Source organism: Cotesia typhae, unplaced genomic scaffold, assembly GCF_013202065.1.
Source record: "Cotesia typhae breed Kobodo isofemale line unplaced genomic scaffold, CoteBio_Ctyphae scaffold_13, whole genome shotgun sequence".
NCBI classification, from domain to species: Eukaryota; Metazoa; Arthropoda; class Insecta; order Hymenoptera; family Braconidae; genus Cotesia; species Cotesia typhae.
The window spans coordinates 4,097,640-4,116,388 of record NW_027423774.1 but is presented as its reverse complement, the minus strand read 5'-3'; the positions used below and the strand labels follow the sequence as shown (position 1 = coordinate 4,116,388).

The 18,749-nt window shown below is 29.1% G+C and overlaps 1 protein-coding gene across 5 annotated transcripts in view; it reads left to right on the top strand.

Annotated features, from left to right (window-relative positions):
* Positions 1 to 18,749, top strand: part of LOC141535010 (zwei Ig domain protein zig-8) — a 44,847-nt gene that overhangs the window by 10,541 nt on the left and 15,557 nt on the right. For 4 of the 5 annotated variants that reach the window (XM_074254726.1, XM_074254727.1, XM_074254728.1 and 1 more), the window contains exon 3: positions 6,721 to 6,887. In XM_074254726.1, the coding sequence (XP_074110827.1) occupies positions 6,721 to 6,887 (167 nt within the window). The remainder of the gene's footprint in view (positions 1 to 6,720; positions 6,888 to 18,749) is intronic. The other variant, XM_074254729.1, reaches the window with a different exon arrangement.

Below are 18,749 nucleotides of genomic sequence, written 5' to 3'. Positions count from 1 at the left end.
TGAGGTATGAAAATAAAAAAATAATTCGGAAGATCCGGGAAAATTTAATATGAAGGCGACAGAGTTACTAAAGTCTTCGGTTAGATTATTTTAATATCCTAAATGTTGGGCTCAATAGAGTTTGCTCAAGTGGAACTCAATTCAAGTATGCATACCCAGTTTTATTTCATTATTTTCAGGCGGGCTTTTAAAACTTTTGTTTGATAAACTTTCATTTTTCAATTCTGGGATAATGTTGGTTATTTTTATTTTATTTTTTACGAAAAAGTATCATTTCTGCAACGGGTTCCAGATTAAATTTTAAAAGTATAAGAAAGTATTTTTATTTATTTTTTTTAAAGTATTTAATTATTTATTTTCAATTTAAGCGAGTAAGCTTGTCGACATGATATACATTTTTTAAATGTGAATAAATTTTGTCGAGACACTTTTGGTCGTGAGGTGTCCACAATTTCTCCAGTGTCCCAGTTCTGAAGTTGTACACTAAAAAACGAATAAAAAATAGTTGGTTTAAAAGAAACATTCTTGATTTAAGAATAAAATTATTTTAAAGATAATTTATTGTCTTGATTCAAAAATTTTATTTTTTTTTCTGAATTAATTCAAATTTAATATCTCTTTTATTTATTTAAAAAGCAAAATGCACTTCTCTTATGAGACGTGCAATTGTAAAAAAAAATTGTTTCTTGAATCTAAATCTCAAATAATTTATCTTTTCAGTTTAAGGATAGTACCAGTATTTTTATTGATTTAGTAACAGCTTAAATTGTTGAATATGAAATAGAATCGGAAGTAATGATCAAGATAATAAGAGCAGAAATATGATCCCTTCGTTTAGTCCGGAATAAAATCGGCAACCAAAAGGAAAAATGGGACCAGTAGAGTGAAATCGAGAGCAGAGGGATGAAAATAGTTGAAGGAAAAGGGTGGGCACTACCGGTAGATGCCACGCGTACGTAGATTATGCAGAGCCCACGGTACCAGTACACACTACACCCTCCTCTCTTACCGGGTAGGTGATTTAGGGTCTCCGTGTTATTCCGGGCGCCGCGAACAAACGAATGTTTTCCTGTTCGTGCTCCATCGTTGGGATTCCCGATGTAATCTCTATAGTCTTCTCGTTCTATTTCACTCACTCACTTACTCATTACTTTCTTCGTTTGGTATCTGACCGTTTTTTCTTTCATCCATCCAACTCATTTTCATCTGTTTTTATTTTCCCCATCTCTCTTTCTCCTCCTCCTCCCTCTGCTCTGCTACCGTTTCGTTTTTTATTTTATTTTTAGTTTTTATTTTCCAAAGCTTGAGTTCCTGTTAGTCCAGAAAAAAAATCACGTTCGGACTGGAGTTTACTCTGCGCAATTTTATCGGATCAATGTAAAAGTTTTCCGGCAATAACGTTTTTTTTTTTTCGTTTTTTGTTTTATAGTTTATTTTAATCACGTTCATGTTCCAAATTTGTTTGACGATTTTTGAATTTATTTCACTCGATACCGAACCAACTTTTCGTTTTTAAAATTTTAATCGCCAATCCGAACTACTTATCATTTCTTATCTCGTACATTTCTAATTTATCGAATAAAATATTAATAAAACCATACGTGAAATTTTCTGACAGTCAGATTATGTAGACGGCCAAAATAGAAGTTTGTTTTTTTTTTTTTTTAAATACCGAGTATCTCACACATGGCCATGTGAATTTAAGTCATTTAGATTTCCTGCGGATGCCTATTGTCGATAAATATTTTTTATTTCATATCAAGTATCTGAAACAGCCATGTGGCTTAAGAGACTCTGTTGATTAGTATTGATTTTTTAATTTTTTTTTGTTAATATTCAGGAACACGTTCAAAATTTTTTTAATTTACAGAAAATAAAAGTTAAGATCATTAATGATAGAAATTTAAATTATTTTCGGTGAGGTATCTGCGGATAATAATGATTTTCAATGTTAATTATTATTTGAAATAATTTAAATACTTTAATTTTTACAAATACAAAAATTAGGTGAAAAATCTACTGGGGGCGCTGAAAACTTTGCGAAAAAATTTTTTAATCTAAAAAACTCGTAGAGGGTTTTAAAGCTGAAATTTTGACGATTCCGAAAATGCCAGCGAAGACATAAAAATATTTATTTATCTAATTTTAATCTTGGATCAAAGTTTAAAAATTTTTTTTTGTGAAAATGATCAATTTTTTTTATTATTTATCAGTACGTTAATTTTCACCAAGTTATTTAAAAACTCGTCAAAGAGATATTTCTATTTTTTACTTCACATCACTTTGTACCGAGAAAATGTAAATTATTTCACTATTCAATACTTTTTATTTTAATTTAAATTCTCCAATGACGTTAATTATTATCGCCATCACTTTTATTTCTTTTGAAGTAAAAGAAACAATTTGCGAGTTGTGAAGAATGTCGACTATTTATAAATAAAAGTGTGAAAAACAAGAGATTCTTTAAAACGCTCCACAGCTTTGAAATTGTTTGAATTGTTTTACTATCACACGTTTTTGTGTTTAATTATTTTTATTTACTGTCGAATACCACTAACGAATTAATCTTCGGACAACATTTAGAAGCGCAAATATTTCACGGTAACACTCGATCGCTCCGTGTTATAGTACTAAAAAAATTCACAGAATATTGATTAGTCTCTTTAAATATTTAACTAGATAAAATCATTCGATCTGCCGCTAAAAAAATCATTTTGAATCAAACAGTTGCCATTTATTTGAATCAATGAAATTCATTGCAATTTGTTTGAACTACTTTTATTTGATCTCTTTAAATATTTGTCCCAAATATCAATGCTGACAACATCAATAGGCAATAAAAAGTTAACAAGTCTATTCACAAGCATTAAAATTCGGAGTAAATTTATTTTATCAAAATAAGTAAAAATGTACTCTCTTTAAAGAATACTTACTCGATTATTATCATATTTTTTTTTAATAAAAATATTTGACTCAATGTTTTCTTATGATTACAATAACCTACTCCAAATGTCTCTTTAAACATCTTAAATTTTCATCTATCTTTTTTATCGCGATACCGAGACTCTTAGCTCCAGGCAATGTGTCAATTTCAAAGCGTGGCCTTTGCGCTCGAATCATATGGGGGATGAAAAAATTGTCGTAGTCTTAGTGACAGAAATAAAATGATGGTATAAAACTGTCGTTTACTAAACATATACAAAAATTTCACCTTGGATTATTTTTTCTTACGTCTCTTTTTATTTATTTGTCTTTATGCTCTTCGAAAAATTACAAAAGCGAACATTGTTTAGCGCAGTGTATTTTATTGTCTTCCGGATACGAGATACTTTATTGTATGGGATATATTTTTATTACTTGACATTTGTAACTATACAAAGTGTGTTTTGTATTTTAATGCTTAACAAAGAATGTTTTTTCAGAAATAAATTTTATGAGAAGTTATGAATTCAAGAAAAGCCTATTTTTCATGAGCTTAGTTCCGATTCTTGACGGTTTTTATTTATTTGGGTTCTGAAATATTAGCGATTGCTTATCGACACTGAAAAAAAAAATTACTTGATATAAGATAAATATTCTTGACCGCAGAAAATTATTTTGGAAAAAGCTGGTTGGCTTGATTCGAGTTTTTTGCCTTAAAAATTTGTTTTCTTAGTTAAGAGAAATTTTAAAACGTAAATTTTAAAGAGTAAAAAAAAATTTCAGATAGTAGCTAGTATAATCCAGATTACAATGAGTATAATCTAGATTATAATGAGTATAATTCAGATATCACTCAGTATAATCTGGAATTTTTTTTTTTCGCCAAAGATATTACTGAGTATAATCTGGGATGATATCTAGTGTTATCTTGTTATTTCCTTGTACACAGAAAAAAAAAATTTTTTATTAGATTTTTTTAGATATTTTTTTCAGGGAAGAGATTTCTTCTAACTCCAAATGATTTTGAATCAAGTAGAAAAAAAATCTTAAATTTTTTTTTTCACTCTAGCTATTTTTTTTTCACTGCAGAAAAACATTTCGTTCAATTGGAAAAATTTATGAACACCAAACGTTATTTTTGGATAAAAAAATGGAGGATAATCCAAAATTATCAAAAATTTTTTATCATGTAGATATTTTTTAAGCCATTAAATCAGAAGTTGTCCTTCCTTTTTTGTTAGAATAAAAGAAACAGTTTTCATCAACAATAAACACGGAAATAGATGCATAGATGCATAGTTATTAATTGTTAGAGAAGTGTCAGAGTTTATTAGATATTCATTCGCAAAATGTGCGTTGACAAGTTAAACTTAGTAGAATAATAGAAATCCGCGGCAAAACTTGTCCAAAGTATTATTATTATATTATATACTACACAACTGAGCCATAGTTAAACCGCACTTTATGACCATAGCGGTTTAAATATACGATTCTCGGTCTCTCAACCGTAAGCCCGGCTGTAAAGTTTCATCCTTCTACTCATTGTTTTCAAGAGGAAACACACCACGTGTAGCTACCGGGCAAAGCGGCGTCGGGGATATGCGGGTGCCCAAGAGAGTGGATCAAGAGCCAGGGTATACAGACTCGACCACCCACCGAATTATTGTCAATTTCACATTATGCAAGGCTAATTTTGATATTTATAACTTTGTCAGATTTATTAATATTTTTAATAGGAACTTATTCGTTTATCGAAACAATATAAGCGAAATAGTTGTTAATTTAATAAAACATGTTAATCAAATAGGGAATATCATTAGCTTTAACGTGAATTTTTCAAAAATGAGTTATCTCTTTTTTAATAAAAATTTATCCACTGTATTAGTTTCTAAAAATGTGATTTTTTAAATTTTTGAATCAATGTTATTTTTGAACCTCACTCGATTTCTTAGGTGATGAATAAATTTATACATTTATACAAAATTCGCCTAAAAAAAAGGAATGAAGTAAATTTTTGACAAAGAAAAATTTTAATATAAAGAAAAAAAAATAAAATAGAATGTGAATCATAAAATTTTAAAGCAAAGTGACAGAACCTGATTAAATGATGACATTAATCATGGATAACGATAAATTAAACGTAATTAATGTCCGCATGTGTGTTTGTATGTTATCACGCGTATATTGCAGAATTTGAGGTGAGTGTAACTGCAACCCCGAATGACATTGAATCGCGCTACACCGAAACGGCTTTGTACATGCATTATCTCCAGTAAACTGTTATGTTGAGTATACAAGGGTTTAGGGAGTAAGAGAGTGATAGTCTACTCATGACGTAGCATGTTTAACCATTTGCGAAGACGAGTGACAGAGAATGGTGTTTGTCCGTGACATTATTTATGTAATACAATTAGCTTATTACAAAAGGTAATGCACTGTTAAGAAACTGTGTAAATTATATTTTGTTTACATTTAACATTGAGAATTTTTCAACTCCCCTTTGTTTGATTTAGTAATTTTATAATGTAATTTTTAATTTTTTTTTTTGCGAATGAAGTTTCATTTAAAAAAAATTAGTTATGAAATTTCTATTTGCGATTAAATTAACTGAAGAGAATTTTCATGAAAAGCAAAAATATTGAGTTTGATTTAATGTAAACAAATAATTTTAGAGTTATGAGCGTTGTTATGCTTTATACGGATTAAAATTTAATGAAAAAGCAACCCCGGTATTTGTCAACGCATAAAATATATTAAATATTTTAAAACTAAATTGGGTTGCAACCGAACTTTAATAAAATATTTGAGCGTATTTTTGAATTGAAATATTTTATATTTTATACATGTTTAATAACCACCATTATTCATTCAATGAAGCGAAAAATGTTCAATAATAAAATATTCAAAAGGTTGTACAATTTTTTTAATTTCTCAATTAGTGTTTTAAATGTCAAAATGAATATAACTGATAGCTATCATAAATTTTATTATAAAAAAAAAAATAAAATTGCCGAGTACAGTAATGTCCTCGTAAAATAACTAAAAAACAATTGTCCTATAATTAAAGGTCACTGCTCCAGTATTTTATCAGTCGATATTTCTGTGTTCGGCAGTGAAATTTGATAATTTATAAAATGATATTTTAGTATAAATACCAGCTAAAAGTTCGATATGATTCATTTACCGTACAAAACTAAATAAATTATTACATTTTATAATGAACAATTATTGAGCTCTAGAGGTTAAGAAATTACAGAACACTCTAGTGCAATCAGGCCAACAAATTAGCGTTAGTTTTGGGTAAATGAACGTTTAAAAACTGACCCTGACTATAAAATTATCGGTACCAGTGAACAAACACTTTATTTGTCATTTTAAAATATACACCCCAATAAAATGAATCGCTCAATTCACTCAAAAAAAAGGCGCTTTCATTCCGCCGCAACGGCTTGATTAGCCTTATAAATTCACGCTAAGAACTAACCGACTGATAAAGTTAATCATCACGAGTTACGGCCTCGGCTATAAGACTTTACCCGTTGATACTTAAGTATCCATTAATCTTTTAATTTTTTAAAAAATCATCCCTCTGCATTCTTGTCCAGCAAAACCTTTTAGCCGACAATATTAAAAATGCTTCTTTATTTTTTTTTTTTAATTACCTTCAATAACAAAATAAGTAGGCTTTAATAGTCTTAATAAATAACGGTTGGTGAAAGTTTACAAAAATGAAGGCAAAATTAAAAAATGTTTTTTTTTTCGAATTTATAATTTCAAAATATTATTTTTATGTTTTAGTACCATTGGGAAAGTCAGAAAGGCTTCAAAGAAAGTATCAAGAATCCGAAGAGTCTCAAGAAAACGAAGAGCTGCCAATATTCGAACAAACAGTCACCAATGTAACGGCCCTAGTTGGACAGACTGTTTATTTGCCGTGCAAGGTCCGGGATTTGGGTGACAAAGTCGTGAGTAATAATTAATAAAATAACTTTAACCTAAAGCATAAAATAAAATAAAATAAAATAGGAATTAGCAATATAGGTTAATTTATTTACTGACACAAATTAACAGACACTTTTATTGGGTGTATGCTTGACTAAACATTTAAAGGGCCACTTGGCGCTATTGGAAATCATTGATCCTTGGTACCGAAATCCTATCCGTGCGTGTCCATTGTTTCATTTATTTTCATTTGGGTTTATTTTATTTCTCGTTCCGCGTTAGTTTTCATTTTCCCATTTTTCGGTCATCCCCTCTATTTTTTCTATTTATTCAACTCCTCTGTATTTTTTTGAGCACTGGAAGCGACCAGTGGCACACCCAAACTTTGGTTTTCTTCTTTTTATCCGTATTTTTTAACAGTGCGTGTACAGTTACTCGATTAGCGTTGCGGGACGTTAAACAAAGCTTGCCAATTCCGCCAATCAACTTGTCGTGAGGCTTTCTCCCATCGTCAAAAACACAAAACTTGTGGACTCGTTGATTAAAACCCGATCAAAGAATTTTGCTGATGGAAAATTTTTCAGACTAGAATTCCCACGCACTGTGCAAACTCTTTTATGTATCATCCCAAGTATTAATCGATTTATTTTCTATTGAAAAATCTGTTTCATGTTTTTTTTTTTTTTTTTTTTTCTATTATAGAGTTATTTTTGCGCTTCAATAATATTTAAAGCAGCCGGCTTCATTTTAAATTTCACCGTAATAGAATTTTATTTTATTTTAAAAATATTTCCGCTTTAATTTAATTAAAAAATAAATTATCTGCGAGAAAAATTCAAATGTCAGCCGAATTTAGGAAACCGATAGACATTTTTTCCCAAAATATAATTGAAATATATGAAAATGAATAAAAAAATAAATCGTTGAACGCTTTGAGTGGATACGTGAGCATTAGTGACCTCGTTTTTTAAGTGTCCTTTAAAAATTGACTCGTAACTCGTCGGCTGAAAGCAGAACGTCAAATTTGCGAGTGATGGTACGCGAAAGACGTTTGCTTGATCGTTTGTACCCTTTAACATGATGGATCGCTTTCGAAAGACCCTCCAACCGGTCACAGGAACTAAGATCGATGCGAGGAAAGAAAATCGTGATGAACGTCTTCTTCTATTCTTCACACCCCCTCTCACTAGAGCAGCGCTAACCCGCTTTTTATGGGTTCTGATACTTGACACCTCAGTCACCTTCTTTTGTCGTTTCTTTGTATTCATATCTCTTTTCATTTGTTGTAATTTTTTTTCGATAAAACTTTTACTCGGATTTATTCAACAATTTGTGTCATAATTTTAAATAAATTTTTTTTTTATTGAAAATTTATAGAAATTATTCTTTTTGTTATTATCATTATTATTAATAATAATTACTACTAAAACTTTGACTCAATAATTTTTTGATATTTTTTTTCACAATATATATAGTTTTGATTTTTTTAATAAATTTGAAAAATAATATTGATATCGAAGGATTAATTACTAATTATGCTTATAGAACCAACAAATTATTCAAAACTCTTCCAAAAACTTAACATAAAAAATTGACTATTATTAAAAAATATATAAAATCGTAAAAAGGTACAAATTTTCCTCAAGACAATTAAATTTTGATTCAAGATAATTAAATTCTTCATAATGATTTTCTTTCTTAATAATAGTAATAATTTTCTTTCAATATGGCAAAGGTAGATTAAAAAAAGATAAAAATGAATAGATTATTTTGATTGAATATAAAAAATTATTTATACTAAAATAATTTGGATGTAGGACGAATTTTTCCAATTCCCGATCGCGAAACATCCGCATCGGATATAACCAGTGACCCTTCTGGTATAATAAATCCAAAGCATTCCATCGAGTCGCTTTGAACCGTTTATACAAGAGCAATAAAAGAAGTAGCTGAAAGAGTACTCTCCTGAATGGTCGACCAGGATATAATGTTATCTCTTTCTTGCCCTTTCATTTCTTTGTGGAAGCCAGAAAGAGTGAAATTGAGCGAGCTAGCGGTACTGTTCGGCAGAAGAAGCCTTGAAAAAATATAAAAAAGAAAAAGCTCAAGATTTTACTGGAAGCAATCGCCATCAGAACGTGCTTGGTTTTTCATCGCTGAAACGTGACGTGATATCATGAAATTGGAAAAGCTAAGATTTTCTGTGGTCCTTTAATCGGAAATAAAATTATTTAAAGAGTGAAAATTTCATCGATACTCTCACCCCTGAGTCCTTGAATCCTTGAATTCTACGCTTCGCTTAGTTCATTTTTTTTAGCAATACACTTAAGGGAAAACAAAAGAAGAGCGAAAGAACGAAGATACTTATACGCTCTGTATAAATCATTTATGAACCGTCTGATTCAATAATCTATTCCATTTATTATCGAGTATTTACTCGTTATTTTATCGTAAATGTTACCGATTTATTATCGATTTATTGTCTTGTTCAGTCATGAGGTAAATTTAAGTAATAAGATCTAGTTAGGAGAAAGTATTTATTATATGACCTGGGGGCGCTGAAAACTTAACGAAAAAAAATTTTAATTTAAAAAACTTATAGTAGATTTTAAAGCTGAGACTCTGAGGATTCTAAAAATGCCGGCGAAGACATAAAATAAATATTTGTCTAATTTTAATGTTGGGTCAAAGTTTAAAAATTGTTTTTTCGAAAAAATTATGAATTTTTAACTTTAAAAATTTTCATCCAAACAAATTCTATCAGGTGTAATTTAATTTAAAGTATCTTCCGGGTAAACTATCGTCGAGGATTTAAATCTAGATAAAAAAATAATTTAAAAACTTTTTTATGACGTCAATTAAGAATCGCTCAATAAAAGAAATAAAGTAAAAAAAAAAATAAATAAAAAAACCTCTATTACCATTGCGGTTTCTCACGCAAGTCCGAAAAAGGTTGAGGGTAAACTTGCCTTGAATCTTTCGGAGGGTTGAGGTTAGTCGTGATTTTAGGGTCTCCATATACTTCTACTAGCACTTAACATACCTCCGACTTTCAGCAAGTTAAACTTTTCCTTTCTTTTAGAGAAATCAAATTCATTTCACATTTGAAATTTTCAATTTACATTCAAAAGTTATACTACATAAATTTACCTCGACTTATCCACATATTTACTATAATTATGGCTAAACGACCCTAGAATATTATCTTTGAACAGAGTAATCACTTGAAAAAGAGGTAACACAGTAAATAGAATTTTAATTTTTCTCTTTCTCATATTTTAATTTTCTCATACTCCCACAATTATTTTAAAATAAATCATCACTGTTTACACAACTTCAATTTTTTAAAATTAATATTGACTCTGTTTTCTTCATCATTAAAAAAATAAATTTCATTTTTATTGCCTATCAATTAAAAGTCCATTACGCATCGTTTTGTTTCCATTCATACTTTCTGATGAATATTCCGAAAGCGTGAGTGCTAAAAAATTTATTTGCATAAGTTATGAAATTCGTGCAGACATAAAAATAAATAAATTGTTAAAAGATTTATTGCTCAGGTTGAAAAATTTTATTAAAAAAAAAAAAAGAACACAAACAAACATCAATTTATGATTTGAAAGATTCCATTTTTCGAGTTTGTTGGATCAGTTGTTTAAATATTTTTTTATTTTTAACAGAATTTTCTCCTTCGTCTGGAATCAATATTTCTTTTATAGATCTCATTACCACTCTAATGACGTACTTCCGGTTTGCTAAAAAAAAAAAAAAAATCAACCCTCTGCTGAATCGAAGAATTTCTACGATTCGGCTCCTTGAGCTCGTTATGAACTTTCTGCTTCAATTAAACTTGGTAATTGATTTTCGTTATTTTTTACCTATTTTATTTAATTTAATTTCCCTTCTTTTATCTCTTTCCACGTCAAGATATCAAATTCTAAATTTTCTAGTTGACAATAGCGGAACTCTGAGAGCCCAAGTTTATAAAGAACCCGTGTGTTAGAAAGAGAGAGCAATAAAGATGAAGATAGAAAAAAAATGTTCGGGATAATAGTAAATGTGAATAGAAAGAAAATCAAGATTCGTATCACAAAAGTCCAAAATCGTATCTTTCAAGGTTTAACACTGAGGAAACGATTCACGTAATGCACTTTCAAAATCTCCTTTCTTTTCAGTTTTTCTATTTTTTTTTTTTTTTTTTTTTTGCAACAGACAACAAATAGTAACATGTCTATAAAAAATCCAATTCACTAAAATAGAAGTAAATTTAATACTAAAATTAAAAGTTTAGTTTTTTATTAAACTAAAATTTAATCCAAAATATTGAAATAAAAATTCATTAATTTTTTATTAAAACTTCCAATGACTAAAAAAATTTTTTTTTTACGGAAAAAAGAAATAAAAATTAATAGTAAAAAGGAGTAATTGAAAATAAGAACGAAAATAATTTTTATGCAACGGAATGAGCGAAAATAGAACGTGGTGAATATAGTTTTTATTTTTCACAATCGGTTTTTTATCGTCCATTACTTTTTTTTATTTTTGTTCTTTCTCGCACTTTTTTTCAGCGATATATATGTGCATATTTATTTATAAATGCATATATGAATGTATGTTTGTAGGTGTATATATATATTTCCAAGCCTGGATATAAAACGCGAAAACGTTAGAGACGCGGAAAACGGTGTCCGCGGAAAGAGAACTAGTCGTACGTTTTAAAGGTAGATACCATTTTAATTACAACCGCCGCGTCCATAAGTCAATCCAACTGGACAAACGAAAATGGAAGAACTTTTTAGTTTTTCTTTTTACCATTTATTGCTACCATTCGATGCTTATACGGCTACAAAACTACACTAAAAAAAAATAAATTTGAGGAAAAAAAATTATTGAAACAAGAAAATTATTTTAGAAGAGTTGTGTTGAATGGAGACTAAAAATTCTACAAGTTAAATTTATATAAATAATTTTTCTTGAAATCAATTTTTTTTTTAGTATAATTATTCAATTATTTAAGCTGAAATTCAAAATTTATTCTATTTTAGGTAATGATAAAAAATTAATTGATCTATAAGGTACCTGCAGGTAACAAAAAATCAAGCTAAGGGATTTTGTAATTAATTTAATTAATAAGAAACTCTTTAAAGAAAAACTATTATCCCCGTGATCTTCCGAGTTGAGAAAAAAAAAAGACCTGTTCTTAATTATTCTAAAAATGTAAATTTGATCGTAATGTCAACAACAGAATCAGCAGCGAATTTTAAAAAAATTATAAAATAAAATTAAAAAGGAGAAATGTACACAGAGACGAATGAAAATATGAGTTACAAACGACGCGACACCGGTATTATTTCGTTATTTATGGTCCCGCATTTGAAAGCGTACAGTAAAATAAAAAAGGTGAAATAAAATATTATAAAAAGAAGGAACGAGCTTTCATTTCTCTTTTACTCCGTGACATTTTTCCGATTTCGCGGGATTAAGTTACCGACTCTTGTCCAGGACTGAATTAAAACGCTAATAACGAACTGCCCGCGATATTTATTGGACGGCTTTTCGAGGATGAAAGAGAAAAGTGAGGGGTTATCTGAGAGCTTTAGTATCACCTAGTGTTTCTCTACAATGCACCAGTTCTTATGCCGTTTTATGAGAAAAATTTAACCTTTTTTCCCTTTTCGGTGATTTACCCCGCGACCGAATAACTTTTGCTATGAATGCGCATTCTCCCATTACTCTATTTTTATTATTATAAAGCTTACATTCATGGTTATATGTTCCATGAAAATGTTATTCCACTGACTATGACATTTTTATGATAGTAATTTTGAAGATAACTCGATAAGCTATCGATTTCTTTAAATTTTAATATTCTTTTCATTTTTAGATTTTTTTTAAATCCACTAAATCTTGTTACAATATTTTCAACATTATATTATTATTATTACTATTATTATAACTCTTGAGATATTTTCCGATGTCATGGTTTACATTGTCATACGTCATACTGCATAAAAGTACTTAACTTCGAAGGGTACTTTGCATAAATTACAACCCTCGATAAATGTTGATGCATTATAATATATAATATAGTCGAAAATAATCATAATCGTTATTGGAAAAATTTTTCAACCTCTAAAGCAAAACTTCCAAACTAGTGCTTGAGTTTATTCACACATAAATTTATTTTAATACTTTTTTAACGGCCATGCCATGTTTACAGTTATGTGTATTCGAGAAAATTACTCGACTCATCAATAAAGAGCTACTCATGAAAACGCGTCATAACTTTTCTAGTGTCGCAAAGTTTACACACGTGTTACACAATCAACTTTTTAATCCTGTAATGTTTCATAAACTACGAACCGTTTGTAGTTGAATAGTTATAAAAATAAATTTATTTTATCATCTGAATTTTCAATTTAGAGATACACTTGACTTTGTTAGCTATCATTTATTGTCGTGAATTTTGGAGAAAAAATTTTTGAAAAAAAAAAACAACTAAATTAAAAAAGTTTGGAAAATCCAAAAGTGCACGCCTCATAATCTCATTTTCTATAATAAAATTGGTTAAAATAAAATACTTTTAAATCTTTCGCTTCGCTTTTGAGGCGTGCAATAAAATATTCTTGATCTAAGATAAAATTATTTTCAGCACTTTTTAATTCATTTTTTTAATCCAAATTTTGGTTAAAAAATTTTTCTTTTTTAAATTTTTAATTTCAAATTTTAAACATTAAGGTATTGCAGAAGTTTTGGGGAGTTTAGTGATACAATAAGCTTGTTCTATCCAATTTTCCATCAAATTATTACTAATTATTTTAACCGGTTATTTGTTAAATTTATACTAATGAATTGATTATAAACATGCAGAGATATTAAATTACCGACGTAAAAATAATTTAAAAACTTAAATCGACTCTCTAAATAATTCATTTATAAGTCGGACTTACCATTAATCCGCATAATAGCTTGACTTTTAAAAGTACTCAAGAAGACTAGAACCTGGATTAAAATAGTTTAATTCTGGAGTATATTTCAGCAGACTTGCGATTACGTATTATACTATTATACACTTTTCTTTAGCTCCTTATTCGGGTTCTTAACTCGACTCTGTTTCACTCTGGCCTCCTGTTCTTTTTCTTTATTCTTCGTATTGTCCCAGACCAGCTCCTTCGATCTAGTCCAATTAATTATTTTCAGACTCCAGATCTTTTTATCAATTTCCGCTGCATCCCCGTAAGCCCGACGTATTTCACAGTCGCCGCATATAATTTATCTGTAAGCTTCTATAAAAAAAAAACTACATTTCTACGAATTTAATTCAGGAATTTTCATTTAAATTTCCAAGTTAATTTTTTTAATTTTACCATTTAAAATATTTTACGAAATACATATTTTATTCGATATCTAATTATAATATTTTTTAACTTAAAAAAAAAAATAATAATAATAATAATAAACAAAAGAGGATAAATGAACAGATAAAGTATAAGCAGAGAAGAAAAATAAATGTTGTAAAAAAATTTCTTTCAGAATTATTATATTTCTTTATTTTAGTCGGCATTGAGCCAGCAAAAGCTTAGTCTTTGCTTCACCTCTAAGAGTATACAAAACTTGCCTGTCTGATTCGCTGGAAAAAAAGGAAAGAAATAAAAGACCAAAAAAAAAAAAAAAAACCAAGTGGGCTACAAATTTTCTTTTCTTTTATATTTTTAAATGTCCTCATTACTTGTTTATTATTATTATTGCCACTAAAAAAAAACGTCCTTGAAGTAGATGCAGCGTGGGAGAATGATAAATAGCTAAATGACAGACGGAAACGAAGAAAATCTTTAACAAGGAGATTATTCGGAAATAAACGACCGCGTCGTAGCAAAGTTACAAAGACTCTTTTTTAGCTCGAAAACTACTTAACTTATGGTTTGTTACCGGCGGCCATATTCGAGCATCGAATAATACAATAATACTCTTATAACGATAAGGCAAGCACTGAGTCGTGCGACTAGCGACTATCCCAGTCTCCAGAACATCCAATCTCCAGTCTTGAATGTGAAAAGGATGTCTGGAGACTGTTGGTTCCAACAGAGTCGACTACAAGTACTTTTACCGTCCTGCTTCGCTTCGTAGACATATATACTGCTCTTTATTGTCGTTTTATCCTTTACTTGAATTCGGTTAAATGTTCAAAGTATCCTGTCAATTTCACGTACTAAGGGTTTCGTTTTATGGGATCATATTTTTTTTGTTATTTAGAAAATTATAAATTTTTATCTAACTAATGTCTAGTTTTATTTCAATCTACTTTTTTAAAAGAAAAATATTATTATAATTTCTAGATATAAATATTGCCGCATTGGAAACTAAAAATATCTATCTATAAAATTTTTAATTAAATCTAAAATCATTTTTTGCACGCCTCATAAGCGGAGCGGATGAGGTTGTGCTCTACACTCGCCTTTACGAAAATCAAACCATTTCTTGAGCTAAAATTGTCTCCTTTTATTTTCTATCGCACTTGTAGAACAATATATACACAGAAATATTATGGAAAAATACTAGTTTCAACACTTATGACATTTTTAAAAGACATTTTGCTTTTTAAATAAATAAAAAAAATTATTTCGTGGACGCCCGGCTGTCAAAAATTTTGATTACTACTTCCTCTACAAAAGGAATATATGTCTGTGATTTTTTTTTTAAAAAAAGTCAAAAAAAATTGTTTATGACAGATAAAGTGATATATCTAGCTCGGATAGATATCGATACCTTTCTCTTATCAGCTTTGAAAAAGCTATTGAGCAATCTGAAGTTTTAGTTACCGTCGTTTTCTATCTTTTGGCTTCTGAGACGGTCTATCGAGTGCACAAAGCTCGCAGGAGCCTGTATGTGAGGATAGAGGACAGAGGACAACTGATAGCTGATAATATTAAAGGGAGTGATCCGAGGGACGTTAGGGACGTAAGCGAGACAGGAGGAAGAGAAGAAAAGCAAGAAGTAGGTTCAGAAGGTAGTAATAGGACATCCATAGTATATATCTATAATTCACCGGTACGGGAATAAACGCGATCGAGGAGTTTGCTCGAGTGCGACGAGTCGAGATTCGGTTCGTTCGAATTGCCTGCTCGATCGCCCGTGTCTGTCATCCGGACGGATAAACCTCTTAATTAAGGGAATGCGGTTTCTATCGATGAACGAGTAGAGAGCAGTTGTATTTTTGTTTTATTTTATCGGACATGAGCAAAGTGAACCGGCTACTAGTCGTCAATCTACCCTGGATTATTGCTGTCTTTTATATGGATCAGCTGACGATTTAAATTGAAAACTCAAGTAGAGATACTTTCTTTTTTTTTTTTTTTTTTTTCATTTCCAGATTAAAACAATTTTAAACTCTTCTCGGGGATTTTTCTGGTTGAAAATTTTCTGTAATTGTGACATTCTTGTTTTTTGGTGTCTATTTAGTTTTAGTGATTTCGTTTATTGCAATTACTGTCAGGTATTTATTATCGGAAAATTATTAACTGAAATTCACTGATTGAAATTGATTTTTAACTTCTCGCTAAGAAAATTAAAAATTAAAAAAAATTGGGAAGTTATTGCTTTCACTTTGGTGGTGATCCAAAGAGTGTTCTTGCTATTAAATTTCGTGAAAATTTGAATCGATTTGGTTCGCAAGATTTTAAGAAATCTCAAAAATAAAATTTTCAAAAAAGGTTTTTTTTGGAATAATTTTTAAACGGCTTGACCGATCAATTCCAAAAACAAATCAGCTCTTAAATTTGAAAACCCAACCAACTGCTGTACAATTTTCTTCATTCAAGTAATTTATTTTTTCTGTGTATTAATCTCAACAATTAGTGCTTTCACCTCGTTTAAATTTCATATATACAATAATTTATTGAGGTTAATGCTGAAACGTCTTATTCTATCTCATTGTAAGTAGAAAGATAACTGATAAAACATTTAAAATTCAAACCAGACTTTTGCATGAGACCTCCGACCTTTGAGGTACAAAAGAAATATCTTTCTTCTTTGAAAAATTTTAATATTTGAATAAGTTATACGCGTAGAAATTTATCCTCACGTAAATAAATAAATAATTCAAGTAAATAAATATAACCATGACACAAATGGGTTAAGAACAAATGTGCTAATGTAAGATTTGGAATAGAATGCGGAATGTAATATGTAACCGAAAAAGGAAACGACGTAAAACAAAAGCTTGTAGAACTGTAGTACACGCGGAAACGTAGAGGGGCAGAGGCACTGAGAAGTAAAGTGCCAGTACCAATGGTTACATACCATAAATATCGACTTTTCAAAGTGTAACGAGATAACTTTCGGCGATTTTACCTCGCAAATAAAGTGCCCCAAGTAAAAACAGAGATTTGTTCCTTTCGTACTCAAACGAGTTTCTGTTCTCAACAGAATTGTCAAGCACATTCTAAAAAAATAAATTAGATATAAAACTCCGAAAGAGTAAGCTTTCAATCGTAAACTTCCCTCTGCAACCAAACGTAGAGCGAACAAACACTAAATTAAGAATCAATAAGTGTATTTTTTTTATTGCTTACACTCGATAAATTTTTTTACTCTCTTTTTAATTGCATTTACTTTCAATTCAAGTAAATAAGTCAATACAAATTTTTTACTACCCACGATAACTTAACAAATAAACTTTTATCTTAACAAATTTATTTTTTACACCCTTCAAAAGTGGTTGAAGTGATTTTTATTTCCACGAAATTTACTCTCAAATTGAATTCTTTTTTTTTTTCAGAAATTTTAACAGCGCGTCTTTTGCGAGTTTTGACTATTAACTAACTTTAAATTCTCACATATTTTTATTTTAAGGATCACAATTTAATGGAATATATTTTTCAACTTTTTTTTTTTTTTTTTTTTGATAATAATTTTAATAAAAAAATTAATAAATTTTTTTTTTGATAATGTATAAAATGTTGATTACAAAAAATGAATCTTCAGAAAGTTTTATTTAAATCTCTACTTTAAAATTGAAAAACATTTTTTACTTTTTAACAGGATGATGTTGCTAAATTTTTGATTAGCACTTCAACTGGTTTTAAGGACTGAAATAAATTCGAGTAAAGTATTATCACTTAATCTTAATGGAAGCTCTTGTTCGAGAATTAGGACTTCCTAATTCCTCGGAGCAAAATAAAAATAATTAGCAGTGTAAAATTTTATTTACAATAATCCAAGGGTCGAAAAAATTTTGAAGTTCTTTGATTTGACTACTGACATGTAAAATGTAGTTATTCTACTTGAAAAATCCGTGGATTGGAGGTGAAATAGAAGAAAATTAATGTTACAGAAAATTGGAAATGAAAATGAAGAGATAGAAAGGCATTTTTTATCGTCATACACTTCACACCTAGTAATTTTTTTTTTTTTTATTTATCAATTCAATTCGGAGGTATTAAATAAAATATGCAGGTAAATATTAATCCCATATTTTTGTAAATGATAGCAAATAAATCCATATTCAATGCAATGATATCAGATAACGTGAATTAAATTGCTGGGTTTTATTTTATTGAAATATTATCGGATGAATGAAAATGATTAAATTAATCTGAATTTACGTTGATATCTTGGTATGGAATAAACTATAATAATATTGAAAAAAAAAAAAAAAAAAATTAGTTGATTCAAAAAATTATTTTGAAGAAAGCCAGTTGTCTTCATTAAAGGGTTTCTTGTCAAAAGAACGAAATTTCTTTGTACAAAAGAGTAAAAAAAATTTTGCTTAAACCTTGTTTTTGTTAAATAGCAAATTTTTTTATCTTTTCTTTATTATGTTATTTTCTTGATTTTATTTATGAATTTCTTGAATTAATTAAAAAGGAACACTTTGTTATATCCGG